At 55.3% G+C, this 21,658-nt stretch overlaps 1 protein-coding gene across 6 annotated transcripts in view; it reads left to right on the forward strand.

Moving 5' to 3' along the window:
• Positions 1-1,115: 1,115 nt before the first annotated feature.
• Positions 1,116-21,658, forward strand: part of CA4 (carbonic anhydrase 4) — a 28,103-nt gene continuing 7,560 nt past the window's right edge. For 2 of the 6 annotated variants that reach the window (XR_004667290.3, XR_008621702.2), the window contains exons 1-8: positions 1,116-1,368; positions 6,581-6,634; positions 7,829-7,984; positions 8,695-8,840; positions 8,958-9,056; positions 9,257-9,395; positions 9,550-9,713; positions 10,497-10,767. Coding sequence is in view for 2 of the 6 variants with exons in the window: in XM_034942626.3 (XP_034798517.1) it covers positions 1,311-1,368; positions 6,581-6,634; positions 7,829-7,984; positions 8,695-8,840; positions 8,958-9,056; positions 9,257-9,395; positions 9,550-9,713; positions 10,497-10,691 (1,011 nt within the window). In the remaining 4 variants the exon portion in view is untranslated. Of the gene's footprint in view, positions 1,369-6,580; positions 6,635-7,828; positions 7,985-8,694; positions 8,841-8,957; positions 9,057-9,256; positions 9,396-9,549; positions 9,714-10,496; positions 10,818-17,192; positions 21,649-21,658 lie in introns of those variants that run through there. The other 4 variants (XR_004667291.3, XM_034942626.3, XR_008954976.2 and 1 more) reach the window with 4 other exon arrangements.

Raw genomic sequence — 21,658 nt, forward strand, 5'->3', positions numbered from 1 at the left:
GGAGCGGGGAGTCAGCCTCAACCCTAAGCAAGGAGGAAGCATCTTTGCCTGAATCCTTCTGGGGGAGGCAATCCCCCTTCAGAGGTCCCTAGCCCAGGTTCGAAGGTCGGTAGGGACTGAGAGGTTGGCAGGGGATGGGGAGTGGCTAAACCAGAAAAAGGGGGCTTCCTGTTGATGGGTTGATGGAGGAGGTCCAGGTCCACTGCCTGGTTCCCCGTCCCTCTCCCGCACCCCAGCCTGAGCTTCCCAAACTCCCACAGAAGCCCCCACCCCATGTGGGACACAGAGGACCTGCAGTAGCAGGAGGGCACAGCTAAGAGAGGAGACAAGAGGCAGCTTGGGGACATGGGGGGGACCCCATTTCCCCAAATGTTGGAGCCGCCCTTAAGGGAACTTCCCCTGGACTCCTCTGGAGATCTTGCCAGATGGGAGAACCAGGGGTCCATTCAGACCCCAGTCTCTTCTCTTCCCATCTCATCTCTCCACCTGGGGGGCTCAAAGAACCTAGCTCCTCCCCTTTGACCCCATCAGCTTCTCCCTCACCGAATCCTCTTACAATCCATTTCTTAATTCTGCCCCATCAACCCTCCCTGGTCATCACATAAACACCAGCAAGGGCAGTAGTTTAGGGACAGCTTTGCTCTGTATTCGAAGAAAGGTCTTTGGTCTGCTTAGAAATTAAGTTTGGAGCAGCCTGGGAGGAAATAGAAGAGATGAGACCCAGAGAATCAATGACCACTGCCTAAGAGAGATAAGAGAGCCTTTCTGCGGCCACTGATTCAACAAACGGCATCACACGCCCCTCAGCCTCTCATCTCTTCGAGGCCATCTCCACCCCCACCCCCACCCCAAGGCCATTCCAAGGTCCCATTCAAGACCACTGCGCACGGGTGGCGCCAGAATGATCAAAGTCATCATCGGGGCACTCATCTTTGTGTGGGTCAAGCACTTTGTGGTGTCGTGTCCCTGTTCCCAAACCAGGGACCAGGAGTAGGATGGGGGAGGGGCAGGCCGCCGCTTCTGAGTGCAGAGGACGCGGAGTGGGTGAGGGGGCCTCGCGCACAGGGCAAGAGGTGGCCAGGCAGGGCGGGGGACCGGGGAGAGCGGAGGATTTCAGATGAGGGACAGGGGAAGGTGGAGAGGGGAGGGCAGGCCCCGCCAGGGGGAGGAGCCGCCTCCCGCGTCCAGCTGTCGGGGCTCCCTCCCGTCGCGGCTCCGCTATAAAACCCAGGCCGGCAGGATCGCTGCACCCGCGGCGGCCTCCTCGGTGCGCGACCCCCGGCTCAGAGGACTCTTTGCTGTCGCGCAAGATGCGGATGCTGCTGGCGCTCCTGGCCCTCTCCGCGGCGCGGCCATCGGCCAGTGCAGGTGAGCTCCCGGGCTCTGGCCCCAGGTGCCCCTCGGCGGTCCCCTCCGTGCCCCCAGCTCCCGCCCCTGCAGAGGATCCCCCCGCGGGCGACCGGTGAGCGTCGGTGGCGCTGGGGTCCCGGGTTGCGTGTGCGCCGGGGGCCGCGAGGGTGCGGGAGGACTGGGCAGCGCGCGAGCTTGTGTGTGCACACGCGTGTCCGCACCGGCTGGGGGAGCGTGTGCACGGGTGTGCGCGGTGAGGGTGTGTGCGCGTGGCCCGGCGAGACGAGTTGGGAGTCCCTGATAAGGATGCGTCTCAGGCCGGGCGCGGGTGCTCCAGCCTGAAATGCCAGCACTTTGGGAGGCAGAGGCGGGTGGATCACCTGAGCCCAGGAGTTCGAGACCAGCATGGCCAACATGGTGAAATCCCATCTCTACCAAAAATACAAACATTAGCCGGACGTGGTGGCACACGCCTGTAATCCCAGCTACTCGGGAGGCTGAGGCCGGAGAGTCGCTTGAACCCAGGAGGTGGAGGTTGCAGTGAGATCACGCCACTGCACTCCAGCCTGGTGCTCCGTTTAAAAAAAAAAAAAAAAAAAAAAAAGGATGCTTCTCGGACCCGCCTCAACGCACGCCTTCTTTTCTCACCCAGCCTCCTCCGTCTGCCCGTGGGTTTCCGTATGTCCCGCTGGGACTCAGCGCTGGGTGACTGCCCCGCGGCCAGAGCAAGGGCGGTGTGGCAGGGTCCTGGAAGCCGCGCTTCCCACACGGGTTCCTTGCCCCTGAGGGTCGCAAGCTCCCCTGGCCTCCCTAACCCCCAGCGCTGAATTGGGAGCCTGGCGGGGGCGGGGGGTGGGGGACCCGGAGCCCCAAGGCCTCTGCGGAGCCGGTCTTTCCGGACAGGGTGATTTTCGTTTAAAGATTAATGGTGAAGCCGAGCTCTTAATTATTCCTCTAGGTGGGAGGTGGCAGGAAAGGCATGTTAATATTTGATAAGGAGCTAAAGGCGCTTCAAGCGGCTGGGCACAGGGATCCGATCCTGGAGGCACCTTCTTTGCAACCCCAGACCCCATCACCGGAAGACCCCATCTGCCAGTTCTCAGCCCAACCACCCCTCGGATGGTTCTTGGGGTCCACGCAGGCTGAAACCTCCTCTCCCAAGTTAGGTGCTCCATCCTCAAAGCGGCGGAGTGAGGGGTGAAGGTGTCCTCTGCACAGAGAGGAGCCAGCGTGTGCCCTTTGCAGCAGGGACTGGCTGAGCTGTCGTAGAGGGTCGAGGGGCACCTTGCAGCCTCTCCACCGGGCCCCTGGGAGAAGAAAGAGAAAAAGCAGAATGTGGAAACTTTTATTTGTAGGGTTGGACATTGGAAACCTACTAAGCAGCTAGAAAGTAGAAAGAGAAATGCTTTGCAGTTCTGGTGCTTTGTAGCTGTGTGGTCTTGGGTAAGTCACTTCCTGTCCCATTTGCAAAACAGGTGTTGTCATTCTGACTTCAGGGGTTTTAAGCGTTTGAATAAGATAATGGGTTTAAGTGATTAGTGCGGTGCCTGTGTGGCACGTGGCTGGTGCGTCATATACCAAGTTTATGGGGCTCTCCCCCAAGCCTGGGGCCAGTGTCAGGAATGTGTCTCAGCTCACCCCTCACACAAGCTGCGATCCCCTTTAGTGCCAAGGCTTTCTGACTGGGACCTGCCTTCCATTCATCTTATCGAGGACTGAAGCTGAGAAGGGACCAGGTTGCACATGGAGACCCCCAGAGCATCTCTGTCCATTGAGACAAGAGGCCGGGTGAGGATATTTGGTCCCCTTCAGAGCCCCAGACCCCTGGCCGGGAGCGGCTGAGACTTTGCCCAGGAAACACTTGGGTTGTGCTGAGCTGTTTTTCAGGATTATCCCCTGTCCCTCAGAGGGGGAGGTGGGGTGAGCAAGGTCCATTAGAGAGGCTTCTTCAGCCATCTTGAAATAAGGGGGAGGGGTGGCAGGTCAGTCAGTGTGGGGGGCAGTAGCTGGGTGACAGGCGACTGACTTTCGGTCTCTAACCTCTGGTCAGGGTGGATGGACTAGGTAGGATGTGGCGCTGGACACCGAGACCTCTGGGTAGGTAGCCCCTCTCCTTCCCAAGCCCTCTTGGGAGTGGCCTGAGTCAGTGGGCTGGTACTTACCTGCAAGGGTGGCCCTCTCATTCAACGAGGACAGGAACCTGAGTGGTGGGTGCTCCTGCCACCAGCACCCCACCCTCATCCACCGACATGGACCTGACCCCTGGCCTTGACCTCACCACCATTATGTTTTCCTGGCTGCTGCTTCCTGAAGAAGGTAGTTACAAGTGCGTTCAGCCAAGCAGGTCAAAAGTCTCCATGATTAAGACAGTGGATCACAGGTCACCACTACAAACCTAGGAGCTGCGGCCAGAGCCAGGGAAGACCAAATTCCTAAGAAAACCTAAGCCTGGACCAGATGGGCCCCAGGGAGGCTGTGAGGCGAGTTACAGGGGGCTCCACCCTTTGCAGCTGGCTCTTGGGGATGCTGGCTGAAGGGAGGCTTCTCCTGGAATGGCTGCCCCCGGGCCCTCCAGTCAGAGAAGAGGCCAGCCCAATCTTCAAAACCCCTTCCTCCTTCAAGACCTCTGCGGGTGGGGACATGGGATGATTATGGCAAGGAACTGTCATGGTGCAAATGCCCTCTGATTTATTATCTCCTCAGTCACCAGCACTGGGAATTTGGTGGCTGCACCTGTCAGAGGCGTTTGAACCAGAGTGACTCCATTTTGGGTGAGAGCTAGGAAAATGAGGCCAGGATTTGCTGGACTGCATTATCAGAAAGTCAGGCATTTCTAGCCTCTAGATGTTTGCAGTTAAGGGAACAAATTAATAATATTTACTACACAGACCCAGACTTGGGAAGGTCCAGATACTCCGATATCTGGAGAGCAAAGGCATTCCTAATTTTGCTTTAAAAATAATAATGTTGGCTGGGCACGGTGGCTCACACCTGTAATCCCAGCACTTTGGGAGGCCGAGGCGGGTGGATCATTTGAGGTCAGGAGTTCGAGACCAGCCTGGTCAACATGGTGAAACCCTGTCTCTACTAAAAATACAAAGATTAGCTGGGCATGGTGGTACATGCCTGTAATCCCAGCTACTCAGGAGGCTGAGGCAGGAGAATTGCTTGAAACTGGGAAGTGGAGGTTGCAGTGAGCCAAGAGCCCACCACTGCCCTCCAGCCTGGGCAACAGAGCGAGACTCTATCTCAATAATAATAATAATAATATCAATTCTTGGATAATGTAGTAATTAAGAAAATTAATCCTTTATCACAAACCCTTGTAGCAGAGCACATGTCCCCATATATACAACGCATTGAATGCATTCCTTCCTTCTCTGACTTTTGGGAATGTCCTACTCTGTCTATGGAGTAGCTGTCCTTTCACCACTGTACTTTCTTAATAAACTTGCTTTTCCTTTGCACTGCAGACTCAACCTGAATTCTCTCTTGTGCAAGATCCAAGAACCCTCTCTTGGGGTCTGGATCGGGACCCCTTTCCTGTAACATGCCTTCTGTCAGAGGAAGATTATGGGACTCAGAATGTCAGATAACTCCCCTGTGGAGACTGAGCAAAGGCAGAGCAGGAGCTGGAGGCTTCGGAGCTCTGCCCCACTGCTGGGGTGGCGAGTGGCCACTGCCCTCTGCAGAATCCACCCACATGGGGGTGGTTCAGGTGCAGCAACTCCCAGGGACAGCAGAGCCCTGCCCGGGGCTGGGGATGGGCCATCAGGGGGAGGACACTGCAGCTCTGAAAAAGGCGATGCCAGCAGGGAAGGAGAGGCAGTGATCAGGGCAGGGAAACTCCAAAGCCCAAAGCGGCTCTTCGTGGCCAGTTAGTTTTCCTGGGGATGCTCCCTCATGGCTCCTTCCCCATCCTGTCCCCACTCCGGGGACTCTACCCTGGCTTAGACTACAAGAAGATGGGACTGTGGGGGCAGCCCAGGCAAGAAGGGAGAGGGTGGATGAGCTCAGAGGCCTCAGCTTTGGCTGAGTGGGAACCGTGCTTTTCTTAGGAATTTCCTCTTCTTGATTTCTTTCCAAGTCACTTCATTTCTCTCCTCTCTCGGCCCCTCCTTGGCTTTGGCCATCTGCTCCCAAAAGGAGGCCATGGGGTGGGTGGGAGGGGTGGGGGGGAGGGAAGGAGTTGTCGATGGGATTTTACTAAGTGCCAAGCCGCCTGAAACCTCATTTAATCCTCCCCAAGGCCCTGTGAGGTGGGTATGTTTGTCTCATGTTACAGATGATACAACTGAGGCTCAGAGAGCTTAAGGGACTTGCCCCCAAACCCATCTAAGCCCCCTGAGCGGCTCAGCCAGAATTCCAAGCTCTGGATGAGATGTTGCGTTCGCCCTGCTGGTGCAGCCTTTAAAAAAAAGTTAATAGACTTTATTTTTAGAGCAATTTTAGGCTCACATAAAAATTCAGCAGGAAGTACGGAGGGTTCCCATAGGCCCTTCTGCCCTGCATGCACTTTCCCCTCTTATTAACATCTTGCATCCATGTGGGACATTTGAGGTGCAGCCTTTTTTTCAGAGGTGCTGGGTTCTCTGCCCTGAGGCAGAGCCCTCAGCCTGTCTCCAAAGATCAGGACTGTGCGGTTGAGGGGCAGGGGAGAAAGCCTGGCTGCTTTCCTCCTAGCGGGAGCTGTGAGACGCTAGCCAAGAAGGGATCTTAGTAACACAGGGTGAGACATTCTGGGGAGGGGCCGCCTAATCTCGTCCCTCATCTTGGATCTGGGAAGGCTGCCCGGCTGAACCTGACTCTATTGTCCCAGGAGCGGAGGCTGGGCCAAGTCCTCCTCTTCCCCTCTCACCAGTCTCTTTTCCAGGTTTGGGGTCGGGGAGGTAAGCGCGGAGGAGGCTGCTGGTGACCAAAGGATGGAGTATCCAGGCCAGCCCCATGTTAGAGATGAGTGGCCTCAGAGGGCTTCCCTGGAGGGCCAGTGGCTGCTTGGCCTGGCCCTGCCTGGGGAACAGAGCCCTATGCCAGCTGACCTGTTGATCAGCCCCTGCTTGGTTTTCAATTGAGTCTCTTTTCCTGGGCCCTCAATCCTGCTGCCAGGAACACTCCATCCCAGCCCAAGAGGGGCTCCAACCCCAGGGGTAGGCCCAGCCTCTGATCCTCCTGTGTGTGTGAGCAACAAGACACACGCATGCACACTTCACACCCTTCCTCTCTGCTCCAGAGTCACACTGGTGCTACGAGGTTCAAGCCGAGTCCTCCAACTACCCCTGCTTGGGTGAGTACAGCCAGTCCAGGGGACTGCTCTTTGTGCATGGTGGGCACCACGCAAGCCGAAATGGAGACCCCGGAAGAGTGGGAAGGGGAGGGGTGATGGTGGCTTCCCAGGCAGATATCAGTTCCCATCATACACACACACACACACACACACACACACACACACACACACTCTCTCTCTCTCTCTCACACACACACACAGATATACAAACACACACACTCACACAGAAACACACAACACACACACAAGCACACACTCAAACACTCTCACACTCACACACGCACACACACACTCACACAAACCCACACTCTCACACTCACACACACAAACACACACACTCTCCTGTCCTGGTGCTCAGGGACCAGGGAGCATAGAGTGACCTGAGTCTTCACTGGCACCTGCTGTCATCGAGAGGGCATGTTCCCTGTGGAATAAATCGGCAGCAGCATTAAAGGAAGAAAGGCGTTTTACTGTTTCCCATAATAAAACGGGGAGTTGTTTCTATCCCAGTGACACCCCTTGCAGGGTGCCTGAGTGATGGTCCTTTACGCTTTTATTTGAATGCTGACCAATTCGAATGCAAACCCTGCAGTCTGCTGTGTTTTGGTGACTGAACAGTGCTGCCCGCTCCTGACCCTGGCCCACCTGGTGTTGGGGTCACCAGGGTTTGGGGAACCAGCTCCTCCAGGGTTACTCCTCTCCCTCCGATTCCTCAGATGATGCTCAGCGCCCTTCATCAGCAGCCCCCCCGGGGGTCCCACTCCACAGTTTCCAAAGCCCTCTCCATCCGCCTCCTTTAAACTCTCTGACATCCCAGGGAAGCGGATTATCTCTGCAGTTCCCATTTTACATTTGGGAAACCCAGGGCTTGGAGAGGCCATGTGCACCACCTCATGAAGTTGTCCCTACCCCGGAGCTCACAGTCAACAGTTGGCAACCCTGTTCCCACCCTGTTCCACACTGGGGCTAGACTCCCCAGCCTTGCATGTATGTTTCTGTGGAGGAGGAGGAGGAGGGCCCAGGGAGGGCGAGAGTGGAGTTCTGAGCTGAGCATCCCTGCAGCACAGCCTTCAGGCCACCCCAAAGCGTTTCTGTGTGGGAACTGAGTGGGTGGGCCTGACTTCAGTGGGGTGGTGGGGGCTACACCTTGGTGCCAGGCACCCGACTCTCAGCCCACCTTCTCTCCATGCTCAGTGCCAGTCAAGTGGGGTGGAAACTGCCAGAAGGACCGCCAGTCCCCCATCAACATCGTCACCACCAAGGCAAAGGTGGACAAAAAACTGGGACGCTTCTTCTTCTCTGGCTACGATAAGAAGCAAACGTGGACTGTCCAAAATAACGGGCACTCAGGTGGGCTGGATGGAGGCCCCAGGCAGGCCTGGGCACCCAAGTTCCCCAAGGACTGAGAGGATGGGGCTCCTCCCAGGAGGGTGTGCCAGACCCAGGCCCATCTGTGCTGTGAGGTGGCTGAAAATCCCACGGGGGAGGACAGCTTCCAGGAGGAGAGAGCACTCTAGTATGTTTTCGTTACTTTTGTCAGACCAGTCTGGGATGGGGGGCAGGAAACGTTCCAGGAAGAAGGACTTGTGCAAAGGCGCGGAGGCATGGAACAGCTCGGCGTGTTCAGAGGACTGCCAGGAGCTCTGTGTGGAGGAAGGACAGACAGTGAAGCCAGGCGGAGCCCAAGCAAGGCCCAGGGGCAGCTGGGCTGGGGCCCAGGGGCAGATCACCCAGGCCTGAGGAGTTTGGACATTACCCCGAGGACACCAGGGCACCACAGAGGAGGTGGACGCAGAGGAGGCACCAGGACAGAGCTGCAGTTTGGGGCAGTGGAGGGTGCAGGAGAGGGGGAGGCAGGCAGGGAGACCAAGGAGGAGGCCAGGGAAAGGTCCGGGGCTGTCCCACCCTGCCCCACCCCGCGCCACCCCTGCAGGCCAGAACCAGAGCTCATGAAGGTTGGGAGGCAGGAGACTATGTCCCATCTGGGTGAAGCTGGGATGAGGAGCTGGAGGAGGCTGAGGGAGGCTGGTTCGAGGACTCTGCCCCTTCTGTGCCCCCAGTGATGATGTTGCTGGAGAACAAGGCCAGCATTTCTGGAGGAGGACTGCCTGCCCCATACCAGGCCAAACAGTTGCACCTACACTGGTCCGACTTGTCATATAAGGGCTCGGAGCACAGCCTCGATGGGGAGCACTTTGCCATGGAGGTGAGGGCCCCTTCCCGACTGGGACCTTGTCTGGGCTCTGGGCACGCACCTGCCTTGGGCAAGGAGGGTAGTCCAGGCCCTTCATAGGTCCCCTTTTCACCCCTCCACCCCGACCAGATGCACATAGTACATGAGAAAGAGAAGGGGACATCGAGGAATGTGAAAGAGGCCCAGGACCCTGAAGACGAAATTGCGGTGCTGGCCTTTCTGGTGGAGGTGGGACTCCCATCCCCCACTTCCCGGGGAACCCGGGGCTGAGAGCTTCTTCTTAGGATTCAGAGACCTGGGACTCCAGCGAGGCAGGAGGGGGCGGGGAGACTCCAACTTCCGCCTCTGTTTCTGGGGTTGCATGTCCTCAGGCCAGGTGGGGAGCCCAGAGCCTCAATCCCAGAAGCTGCCTGGCCTTCCGTCCCCAGATCGGGAGAATGAACTGGCCACCACCACTGGCTCCCTGCAGACTTTCTCAAGACCCTTCCCTCCCTTTCCAGGCTGGAACCCAGGTGAACGAGGGCTTCCAGCCACTGGTGGAGGCACTGTCTAATATCCCCAAACCTGGTGAGTCAGGATGGGGGAGAAGGGCTTGGGGTGAGGGGGGGATTCCTCCCACAAAGGAAGGGGTGGGTGTGCGGGGAGCTGGGCTCTCAGAGTGCAGGGGAAGAGGGGCTCCTTCTCCCACCCTCACTGACAGTGTCCTCTGCCCCTATCTCAGAGATGAGCACTACGATGGCAGAGAGCAGCCTGTTGGACCTGCTCCCCAAGGAGGAGAAACTGAGGCACTACTTCCGCTACCTGGGCTCACTCACCACACCGACCTGCGATGAGAAGGTCGTCTGGACTGTGTTCCAGGAGCCCATTCAGCTTCACAGAGAACAGGTGCACAGGGCCTGGGGCAGGGCATGGGCTCCCACTGCCTGGCTCCCCAGAAATTATCCCTCTGTCTGCCCTCAGAGGTCCCTCAGGATACGGGTGGGGAGCCCAGGTAACTGAAGTCCATTGTTAATCATGGACATTCACTGAAGACAGGCAAGAAAAGCCTGAGCTGTTCCATCACCAGATTGGGGGCTAGACAGGAGGCAGGGGAAGGTGGAGTCATTCAGAAAATGGTGCTGGGGTTTCTATAATGAACGAGGCTCCGGGGAGACAGCAGTGAGCCCAAAGGACCCAAATCCCTACCCTTGCACTGCTTTCATTCCAAAACAGTGGTTCTCAAAGTGCGGCCCCTGGACCAGTGGAGTCAACATCATCACTGGGGGAATTTGTTAGAAATGCTAATCCTCAGAGCTACTGAATCAGGAACTCTGGGGGTGGAGCCCAGGCATCTGGGGCCCAACAAGCCCGCCCCCCAGCTGATGCTAACGCATGCTCAAGTTTGAGAGCCACTGTCCTGTAGTAAGAGTGACAAGAGAAGCAGGCATTGCGGGCCCCCTGGGGTGTGAGTGAAAGGAAGCCAATGGGCACTTAGCCTTCACCCATGCCACGCACCTCATTTACAGCCCCTATTCTTATCATCTTCATGACCACCTTGAGAGCCAGGGGTTCAGAGCCCCTCTTTCCTAATGAGGGCTCCCAGGACAGGACGAGGTGCCTGCCTGAGGTCACACGGCAGGGAGTGCAGCTCCCCCTGCCCCGACCTGCTGAGCCCCATCACTTCCGCAGATCCTGGCATTCTCTCAGAAGCTGTACTACGACAAGGAACAGACAGTGAGCATGAAGGACAATGTCAGGCCCCTGCAGCAGCTGGGGCAGCGCACGGTGATAAAGTCCGGGGCCCCGGGTCGGCCGCTGCCCTGGGCCCTGCCTGCCCTGCTGGGCCCCATGCTGGCCTGCCTGCTGGCCGGCTTCCTGCGATGATGGCTCACTTCTGCACGCAGCCTCTCTGTTGCCTCAGCTCTCCAAGTTCCAGGCTTCCGGTCCTTAGCCTTCCCAGGTGGGACTTTAGGCATGATTAAAATATGGACATATTTTTGGAGAAACCTTTCTCAAGTGTGTTTTTAGCCTTCCACAACTACCCCACCCTGTCCCCCTCCACCCACCCCTGTTCCCCCTGTTCCAGGGCGGGGGCTTTAAGGCCAGGAGATTTCTCCCAAGCAGGTACCACCAGGTGTCCCCACTCCCGTTCTATGTGAATTCCGTGTCTATACCCCACTCCCTTCTACCAGGACCTGGACCTTGGAGAGATGCTGAAGGCATCTTGGAGCTTCATCACAGCGGAAGCTAGAGGAGTTCCAATCTGATCTCTTCATCATATAGAGGGGGAAACTGAGGCTGAGAAAGACAAGGTTGGGGCCGGGCATAGTGATTCACGCCTGTAATCCCAGCATGTTGCGAGGCAGAGGCACGTGAATCACTTGAGCCCTGGAGTTCAAGACCAGCCTAGGCAACATGGTGAAGCCCTGTCTCTATAAAAAATACAAAAATTAACCAGGTGTGGTGGTGCACACCTGTAGTCCCAGCTACTCAGGAGGTTGAGGCAGGAGGATTGCTTGAACCCAGGAGGCGAAGGTTGCAGTGAGCTGAGATTGCGCCACTGCACTCCAGCCTGGGCAACAGAGCGAGAGAGAAGAGGCTGCTTGGCTGGCTGGAGGCCATATACTGAGGCTAGGGCAGAGCCGACTGCATGACGGCAGCCCCAGCCCTGTGCGTTCTCCCCTGTGCTAGGGGTGAAAGGGTGTCATGTGTGGGGATGGCCTAGGCAAGGTGGGCGAAAGGAAGTTCATTTGTTTGCTCAAAAATTTATTGAGCGTTTATGCTCTAGGCACTGGGGATATGGCAGAGAATAAAAGACAAAAATGCCTGCCCTCCTGGAGTTCACAGTCTAGTGGAGAGACAGCCCATAAATGAAGCAGGCATGTTGTCTAATAGATCGGGAGGCAGTGAGTGCATGGGAGAAAGAGAATTCAGGGCAGGGGGCCGGGTGCAGTGGCTCATGCCTGTAATTCCAGCACTTTGGGAAGCCGAGGCGGGCAGATCACCTGAGGTCAGGGGTTTGAGACCAGCCTGGCCAACGTGGCGAAACACCGTCTTTACTAAAAATACAAAAATTAGCTGGGCATGGTGGTGGGTGCCCGTAATTCAGCTATTCAGGAGGCTGAGGCAGGAGAATTGAGGCAGAGTTTGCAGTAAGCCAAGATTGAACCACTGCACTCCAACCTGGGTGACAGAGACAGACTCTGTCTCAAAAAAAAAAAAAAAAAGAGAGAATTCAGGGCAGGGAAGGTGGGAAGCCCTGGGGGAAGGGGCGGCTGGGAGGAGGCCAGAGATGGAGGCCTCTGGAGACTGCAAATGTTGAGGTGCGGCAGGGAGGGAGCCTTCCAGAGAAACAGCAGGGAGGAGTAGAGGGAGGGAGGGAGGGAGGAAGCAGGGGCAGGGGAGGCAGAAGAGTGAGGTGGAGGGCATTGGTTTGGAGCAGGGAGGGGAGCTATAGAGGTGAAGGCAGAACGCAGGGACAGTTCAGGGGCTGCCGCAGTGCCCAGGAGCTGATCTGCTGATGGGTTAGCAGTGAGATATGAGGGAGAGCTCATGGGGGTGTCCAAGGGTGTGGGGCTTGGTCCCTTGGGACTTGTCAGGAAAGTCCCCCACCACGGTGATTACATCTCTAATGGGTTGTTTTCCCTCCTGTGGCCAGAGGGAAGTGGAGGGAGAGACTGGGAGGAGGCTGGTGAGAGGGGGTCCAGGACACCAGAATGAGAAGGAAAGAAGGGGACCCACGTGGTCCCCAAGCCAGGTCAGGCCCCAGGTGCCAGGAACTGAGGGCCCACAGCTGTCAGACCTCATCATCAGGAGTAGGACTGGATTTTGGAATTCGTGAGCCTTGGAGTGGGGTTGGCTGAGTGAATGGGGCACCCAGGTTTCCCTGGCTGGGTGAGGACCCCTTTGGCAGGCTGAGAGTCCGGAGGTAGAGAGCTTCCTCACAGGAAGGCGTGCCCACCAGGAGGGCACTGAGGGATTCCATCACCTGGTTCTAGAATCCCTCGCTGGCTGTGGGAGGGGAGCTGGTGGGAGAAGGTGGTCTCTAAGCCTTCTCCCACCCCGTGCCCCCCATGCCCCTGACCACCCCCAGTCAGCCCAGGGAGAGGAGAGACGGCTGCTCCCCTCCCTCCTCCCTTTCCCTCTGTCTTCCCTTGTGTAACCAAAAATAAGTCCCCCCTCCCTTCCCTGGTGACCACGCAGCTGTGGGGGAGGGGTGGTATTGCTGTTGCCATGGCAACCGCAGGCCGCCTGTCAGCGGGGGGTGTGTGGACGCAGAACCTGGAACCTGTTCTTTGGTTCCCACACAGACTGCAGGGGATCTAAGCTGCCCCCTCAAGGATCAGGGCTCTGAGGTCAGAATGGCCCCTCCCAGCTCCCCAATGGCACCCCATCCCCACCCCCATCCCTGCCCTCCAGGCAACCTTAGTGAATAATGTGGCAGCAGGACCAGGAAGTCCTGGCCTTTCCAACCCAAGGCAGAAGGTGTTCGACCTTCCCCATCCCCCTGGTCCCTAAATCATAAACCTGGCCAGCAGGAGCCAGAACGGGCACAGCTTGTCCAGGGCCTGGGGCTCTGGCCACCTCCCATGTCCTGCCTGCCCTCCCTGCGGCCCAGAGGCCACAGCAGGTGCTGCCAGCACTCAACTCCCAGCCAAGTCACCAGGGCCAGTCACAGCAGAAGTGGGCAGCTCACCCCGGGCACTGGCCCCCACCTCCCAAGGCCGCCACTGATGGCGTTCCTTCCTGTGAACATGCGTGTGTTCATGAAGAGCTTCCTGTTTTTAGTAAATTCACTCCCTCCATGCGGCCTCCACCACCCCCAGCAGACCCCCACCCTGGGGATGGTGGCTCTGAGTTCCCTGTGCCCAGTCTGGCCTGGCTTCTGAGACAGTTCCCTCTGAGGGCGAGGGAGGAGAACCCCCTTATTCACAAAGAGGGTCCAGCGTGGCCCCTGAGCCCTCCTTTCATTCATTTCTGATGCCCCGTGGGTGACTGCATGCGGTACACACACACACACACACACACACACACACACACACACACCGGCCTTCACTCCTTCACCGTAGCTGGCCAGGCCTGGGGAAGGCTCACGGGCTGATGGTTTTGCCTGCACCCTGACTTCTCTGAGGGTCACTGGCCGGCACCCAGCACAGCATAAAGCACATTTTGGGGTGCCCATCGTGTTCCAGGTGGGGGCCATGCTGCAATCCCATTGGGGTGGTGTTATCCCTCCCACAGCACGGATAAGGAAGCCCCAAGGCACAGAGAGGGACGGGGCACTTGTCAGAACCTGGGGCCACTCCCCTGTGCCTCCTTGGCTCCCCTGGCCGGCTCTCTCCTTTGGCTGAGCCATCTGTGTCCAGGGGCAGGGTGGGGGCTGCAGCACCCTGTCCCACCCATCTCCGCTGGTTGCTCTCCATCCCCAGTGGGCCGCCTCTTTGGCCCCCTGTTTAGATTCGGCATCCGGGTGGGAGCCAGGGGCTAAAAATATTCCTCATGTGTTTAGATGGTTCTTGGAAAATAAACTTCCCCATCTTGGCTCTTGGTTTGCACACTTGCTGGCCCTGCTTCCTGTGGCTCTGATCTGACAATGTAGGGGTGGGGGAGGAAGGTGGGGCGGAGGAGGGTCTACAGGGGGCCCAGAGTCGTGGGGGCGGTGTGGACGTCTGCCCATGGTTCGTGCAGGCTGCCGTGTCTTAAAACTCCAGGGGGCGCCTATACCGACAGGGCCTTGTGAACGGTGCCCCCAACGTGGTGCAACCCTGAGGCTCTGAGCTTGTGTGTGTGTTGGGGTGGGAAGAGGCAAGGAAGCTAGTGGCTCCATGGGCACAGAGGCATGCTCCCTGCTCTGGGCCTCGGTTCATCCATCTGCAGAAGGGGCTACCCTTGGTCCCCCCATCTAATTGGGCAAGGCTGTCCCCGGCTCCTGCTGTCCCCGGTGACCTCGGAAGGAAGGCCAGGCCTCTCTGAGGTTGGGGAACTGTTCCTGCACCTCGCACTACACATGTCCTAGCCGCTCTGTTTGTTTATCTGAGAGGGACAAAGGCATTCTTTCCCCCAGGGACAAAGGACAATGTCCAAGGCCCAGGGAGGGGCTTCCTTTGGAGAAGAGCTGCGGGACAGAAGAGTCAGTTCCTTCCGCAGAGCCCTCGGCTGGACACGTGGGAGGCTCTCAGGTTGTTCCAAGTGTCAGCTGCGGCAAGGCCTGGAGGACAGGAAGAGGGCAGCGGAGCAGGACACAGGGAAGGGATGTGGGTGCATTCTGGAACAAGATTTAATCTTCCATCAAGATTTAGTCTTTCAGCCAGGCGCAGTGGCTCACACCTGTAATCCCAGCACTTTGGGAGGTCAAGGCGGGAGGATCACTTGAGCCTGGGAGTTTAAGATCAGCCTGAGTAACTTAGGGAGATCCTGTCTCTACGAGGGGGAAAAAAAGAAGCCAGACATGGTGGCACGCCTATGGTCCCAGTTACTTGAGACGCTGAGGTGGGAGGATGGCTTAAGCCCAGGAGTGCAGGCACCATTGCACTCCAGCCTGGGCAACAGAGAGAGACCCTGTCTCAAAAAAGGAAAAAAAAAAACCAAACGTAATCTTCCTTCCTCCCTCCCTCCCTCTCTCTCTCTCTTTCTCTTTTTCTTTCTTTCTTTCTTTTTTTCTTTCTTTCTCTTTCTCTTTCTTTCTTCCTTCCTTCCGTCTTTCTGTCCTTCCCTCCCTCCCTCCTTTCTTTCTTTCTTTTTCTTTCTCTTCCTTCCTTCCTTCTGTCCTTCCCTCCTCCCCTCCCTCCAGTCTGTCTTTCTTTCTTTCTTTCTTTCTTTTTCTTTTTTCTTTTTCTTTCTTTTTATACAGTCTCACTCTGTTGCCCAGGCTGGAGTGCAGTGGCACGTTTTCGGCTCACTGCAACCTCTGCCTCCTGAGTTCAAGTGATTCTCCTGCCTCAGCCTTTCGAGTAGCTGGTACTACAGGCGCATGCCACCATGCAGCTAATTTTTTTCATATTTTTAGTAGAGATGGGGTTTTGCTATGTTGGCCAAGCTGGTCTCGAACTCCTGACCTCAGGTGATCCACCTGCCTCGGACTCCCAAAGTGCCGGTATTATAGGCATGAGCCACCATGCCCGGCCTTAATCTTTCAACAAACACTATTATTTCCTCTGTGCCAGGGACAGAGGATTTAGGGAGGAAAATCCTAGTCTGGGCTCTTCCTCCGAGACTCCCAACTGCAGGGCAGGCAGACACAGCAGGCACAGGAGCACCAGGTCTACGACACAGAAGCCAAGAGAGGAATGCAGAAACATCCGGGCATGCAGCCCAGACTCACACCGGCCTGGGGTGGAATCCCCCTCCATTGCTGACTCTCTAGGTGCCCTTGGTAGTTTAATTCATTTTTCTGAGCCTCAGTTTCCTCATCTGTGAAATGGGGGTGATGACAGCATTTACCTCATGGGCTTGTTGTCAAGATGAAACAAGATGCCGGGACAAGAGAAGATATTCAATAATTTATAATTATTATGGTGATTCTTTTTATTGGAGAGAGCAATGAAGGACAGGCAAGACCCACAGGTGGGGAGTAGGGAACACTGGGCGGAGGCTGGAATTATGCAGAGTGATGCATAATGAACTCTGATCTGTGGTTGGTGGCAGTTCTTTCCTATCCAAGGGAGAAAACTTAAGACCCTTCAAGGGGCCAACTTCTCTGCCCAGACACTTAGGGACATCCCTCAGCACTCTGTCCCAACCGTACACAGAACAGTTTACAGAGGAAGATCTCCCAGCCTGACCTTCACCTAGAATTGTCTAAGGTCACCCAGAGCATCAGAGGGAGAAAAGGGGGGCCCTCTGAGCCCCAGGACTGCCCTGCAGTTCTTATGTCCTGCCTTAGGGGGTAGCAGGTGCAGAGTTCAGAGTCAGGCTGAGCCCACATCCCTGAAAGAAGGGGCTCTCAGCCAGGGCTCCTCCTGCTTTCTCACTGTGGGGATTGATCGGGTTGGGGACCAATTTCCCATTTCATTTTCCTCTAACGCTTCCTCTCCCACTTCCCCAGGAGCCGCGGGATTACACACGTGTCTATCTCTCTGCTGCTGGCTCTGTCCCTGGCTCTGCCTCCCACAAGCCTATCCTGTGTAGAGTTGCTGCAGGCTCCCCCAGCACAGGATGAGTGCCTGCCCCTGTCCCCACCCTTGGCTTCAGTTTTGTCTAGATGGGTTCACCTAGACAAAATACAGGCTGCCCAGTTACATCTGAATGTCAGATAAATAACAAATCCTTTTTTTTTTTTTTTTTAGTATATCCCTAAATTACATGAGACATACTTACACCAGAGCATTATTTGTTATTTACCTGAAATTTAAATTTAACTGGTTGTCTTGTACTTTTATTTACTAGGTCTGGTGACCCTACCTCCATCCCACTTATAAGAGGAAGACTGAAGCCAAGAGAGAAGGGTGGGCAAGAGAAAGAGACTGACAGCCCAGGCCTGCTGCCACTCCTTCCTCCTCCTGGTCACCTACCTCCCTAATGGGGCACACCTTCTAGTAACTGATAACAGACTGATCAAGGGGTTTTCCCTCCTGTGTGATTCTGGTGTTGGGCTTCCTGTGGGCAGGGCAGCTGGGAGGGCATTGGAGGCCCATCTGCCTGTAGATTTCCTCCTCGCTGACTCAGCCTCCCAAGTAGCTGGGATTACAGGCACCTGCCACCATGCCGGGCTAACTTTCTGTATTTTTAGTAGACACGGGGTTTCGCCATTTAGCCGGGCTGGTCTTAAACTCCTGAGCTCAGGCAATCCTCTCTCCTCTGTCTCCTAAAGTGCTAGGATTACAGCCATGAACCACCATGCCCGTCTTGAATTTTTGACTGTGTGTCTTTAGGATAGATTTTTATAAGTGAAGTTTCTGGTTCAAAGGGTAAATGCCTATGTAAAATTGCTAGATATTGACACATTCCTCAAGAAACTAATTTCTATTGCATCTGGCAAAATTATTTGCTGTGCTTTATATAGCACTTAATCCTTAGAATAACAGTCAGAGATGAGTATGTCTATTTTCTTCATTTTCAGATGAGGAAACGAAATACACAGGACATAAGGCTAACAAATAGAGCTGAGATTTGGCCAGGTGCGGTGGCTCATGCCTGTAATCCCAGCACTTTGGGAGGCCAAGGGGGGGCGGATCACCTGAGGTCAGGAGTTCGAGACCAGCCTGGCCACATGGTGAAACCCTGTCTCTACTAAAAATACAAAGATTAGCCGGGCGTGGTGGCATGTGCCTGTAATCCCAGCTACTCTGGAGGCTGAGGCAGGAGAATTGTTTAAACCTGGGAGGTGGAGGTTGCAGTGAACTGAGATGGTGCCAACGTACTCCAGCCTGGGTGACAAAGCAGGACTCCATCTCAAAAAACAAAAAGAAAACCCCCCAAAAAACAAATAGAGCTGAGATTTGAACCCAGAAAGTCTGATACTTGAGTCCGCACACTTACAATTGCTACATTGTACTGCTTTTCTGAAGAAAATTGAGAGGTAAAGGAACTTGTCCCTTGCCAGCGAATGAATGACAAAATGGGGAATTGAACCCAGATCTGCAAACCCAGCAGTCCTTGCTGCTTCCCTTATACTGAGTGCTGCTGGCCTCCAAGTGTTTCTTGTTCTGTGTTTCTACATGGACGCTTACAGGGAAGCATGGGTGCAGAAATCGCCAGGCCAGTCAAGGACGCTGGGATGTGTGCTGACCCTAGCCCTGGAACGTTCTCCCCCACCACTCCCCGCAGTCTTGCTTCCTCTTGTGAAGTCTACGTGCCAGCAAAGACCCAGCCTGTGAGGCCTGACCTGATCTCTGCTCCTTGTCTGCTCCCCCAGCAAGAGTCCCTGAGGAAAAGAATGGGGAATCACGTCTTAGTCATCAGAGCATCGAAGTGCCCAGGCCAAGGCTGGCCACACAGAGGGAGGGCAGGTGGCAAATGTTTGCAGCACGAGTGAATAAAAGGAAAAATGATAGCAAAGAATGGAACTACCAGGCACCATTCCAGGGCTGGGACTAAATATTTACCTTACCCATTGGGCAAAGATAAGCCTGGTTTTCCAGGCTCTATTTATGCCAGCTTTCCTTCAGGGGCTGACACAGTCAACCTGGTATCATTACAGCTTGAATAGCGGTTTCCACATGTGGGATCTGGGTGTACAAGGTGCTTGATCCTCAGATTCTGCTATTCCCTAGCTCCATGTGTCTTCCCCAGGGAATCCGCTTCCCAGTCCTTGAGCCCTAGGTGGCTTTGCACCTCCATTCTGCTGCCTGGTCTGTCCTCAGTCTCCATGAGGCTATTGAATCGGGGTTCATTCTACTCTAGATGAAGCTGTGTATCCTCGTTTAGCCCCTGAGGTCAAGCCACATCAGGAGCTGCTTACAACATGACAGGACAGACTTGCCTGGGTCTACTGCCTCAGTGGCCTCCTGCGAGACACCTCTCTTAAGGGAATAGGGTTGGGTATGACAAGCTGGGTCCAAGTGAAGCTTCAGAGATGTAGAGATGTAGGGGAGGAGGGACTCTGAGTTCAGTGTGGCAACCACTCAGCCTCTGGGACTCACACCAGGGGCATAAGGAGAATGGAAGCCGCATGTGGAAAAGGGAAGGGTAATTTCTTTTTGTTTTTTGGGGGGGCGTGGGGAAGGGTGATTTCTTTTTTTGGGGGGAGAGGAGGAGGTGGGGAAGGGTGATTTCTTTTTATTTTTGGGGGGGAGGTGAGGAAGGGTGATTTCTTTTTTTGGGGGGGCAGGTGGGGAAGGGTGATTTCTTTTTTTGGGGGGGGAGGTGGGGAAGGGTGATTTTTTTGGGAGGGGGTGGGGAAGGGTGATTTCTTTTTTTTTTTCGGTGGGGAGGTGGGGAAGGTGATTTTGTGGAAATACGAACAGCTCTACTTTGGGAAAGCCTTTGTGGAGTGTGAAGGGAGCAGTGAGCAACTCTGGCCCCTGGTGTCCTGCCTGGGAGGCAATGCCTAGAGGCAGTGGTCACGTTGGGTGAGGGGTGCCCAGAAGATCGGGTGGTCCCTCTCAGAGGACACCACGTGGCAGCTGAAAGGACTAGTTGAAGAGCACACTTGAGATACCCTCTGGAGGCTGCCATCAGTACTTAGAGGGAGAGTGGGTCTTTGCAGGGGGATAAAGGAGAACCAATGAAACCTGGGTCATTACAGCGAGTGACCTTTCACTGGGCCTGAGGCTGCTATAACCAGGAAAACACAGCCAGTGTGGAAGCAGATTCACAACCAGGCACGGTGACTCGCGCCTGTAATCCCAGCAGTTTGGGAGGCCAAGGTGGGCAGATCACCTGAAGTCAGGAGTTTGAGGCCAGCCTGGCCAACATGGTGAAACCCCATCTCTACTAAAAATATAAAAATTAGCTGGGCATGGTGGTGCATGCCTGTAATTCCAGCTACTTGGGATGCTGAGGCAGGAGAATCTCTTGAGCCTGGGAGGCGGAGGTTGCAGTGAGTTGAGATCATGCCACTGCACTCCAGCCTGGGCAAGAGAGAGAGACTCCCTCTGTCTCAAAAAAAAAAAAAAAAAAAAAAGCAGCAGCAGCAGCAACAGCAGATTCGCAGACTCATGGAGATACTACTGCTTGGAATTTGGTGATGCTTCAGGGAGTGGGGCCGGAGCTGGCCTAAACAGGCCAGCTGTTTATGCCAGACAGGCATAAACTATCAACGTAAACACAATTACACCTAAGCCTCTGCAGGCATGGTGCTGATGCTGCCCCCTCCCAAGGGGGTACCATCTGGGTGGGTACAGGCCCTGGAGGCTGACTTTTTTATTTTTTTTAAGATGGAGTCTTGCTCTGTCACCAGGCTGGAGTGCAGTGGCGCAATCTCGGCTCACTGCAACCTCTGCCTCCTGGGTTCAAGTAATTCTCCTGCCTCAACCTCCCAAGTATCTGGGACTATGGGCATGCGCCACCATGCTCAGCTGATTTTTTTGTATTTTTAGTAGAGATGGGGTTTCACCATGTTAGCCAGGATGGTCTCAATCTCCTGACCTCGTGATCCACCTGCCTCAGCCTCCCACAGTGCTGGGATTACAGGCGTGAGCCACCGCCCCTGGCCAATGCTGACAATTTTCAAGTCAGCTATGGAGTTTGAATTTTCCTCCAAATTTACACTGGCTATTTCCCCAGTTCAAATTAGGCCTGACTGGTTTCTCTTTCTCTTTCTTTTTTTCTGAATCCATATCAGTTTTGGATTGAGGCCTAACATTTCCACTACCATCCAGAGGAGAGATGAGAAAACCAGAGTTGGGCTCTTAATCCCAGGGGAAAAAACAATGGTCTGCTCTGGAACGCTGCAGAGTCAGGGTTGAATGAATGCAGGAGTGGGGCAGGCAGCCGGGGAGTGTGTCGGCCACGTGACAAGCCTGCCATGGTGTCCAGATGGACATGTGGTATTTGGTTTAAAGCCCACGCTACTGGGGCATAAACAGCTGAGGATAAATGATCAGATTCAATTGTTCTCTCCTTTCCCAGGAAAGGCCAGGAAGGAAAAGGCCCCAGTTTAAGGGAGAAGGCATTGTCCTCAGTGGATGAAGCATAGTCAGGTAGCCCGGTCTGGCAGGGGGCCAGTGGGGAGCACGAGATTCTCATGGCTGCTGTGGCTGGTGGCCGCCTTTACAACAATAGCATATTGGACTCCTGTCCTTCCCATCCCACCTCTGAAACGATCACATCCATGTTAAATCTCTGATAAGATACTATCAGATACTCCAAAGTCCAGTTTGGAACTACAGTCTTTGCTTGACTCAATCCAGAATCCTTTCTCTCTCCCTGGTCCTATCTCCCCATCTAATCACCCTCAATTCTTCTTTCTA

Source organism: Pan paniscus, chromosome 19, assembly GCF_029289425.2.
Source record: "Pan paniscus chromosome 19, NHGRI_mPanPan1-v2.0_pri, whole genome shotgun sequence".
In the NCBI taxonomy this organism is placed as follows: Eukaryota; Metazoa; Chordata; class Mammalia; order Primates; family Hominidae; genus Pan; species Pan paniscus.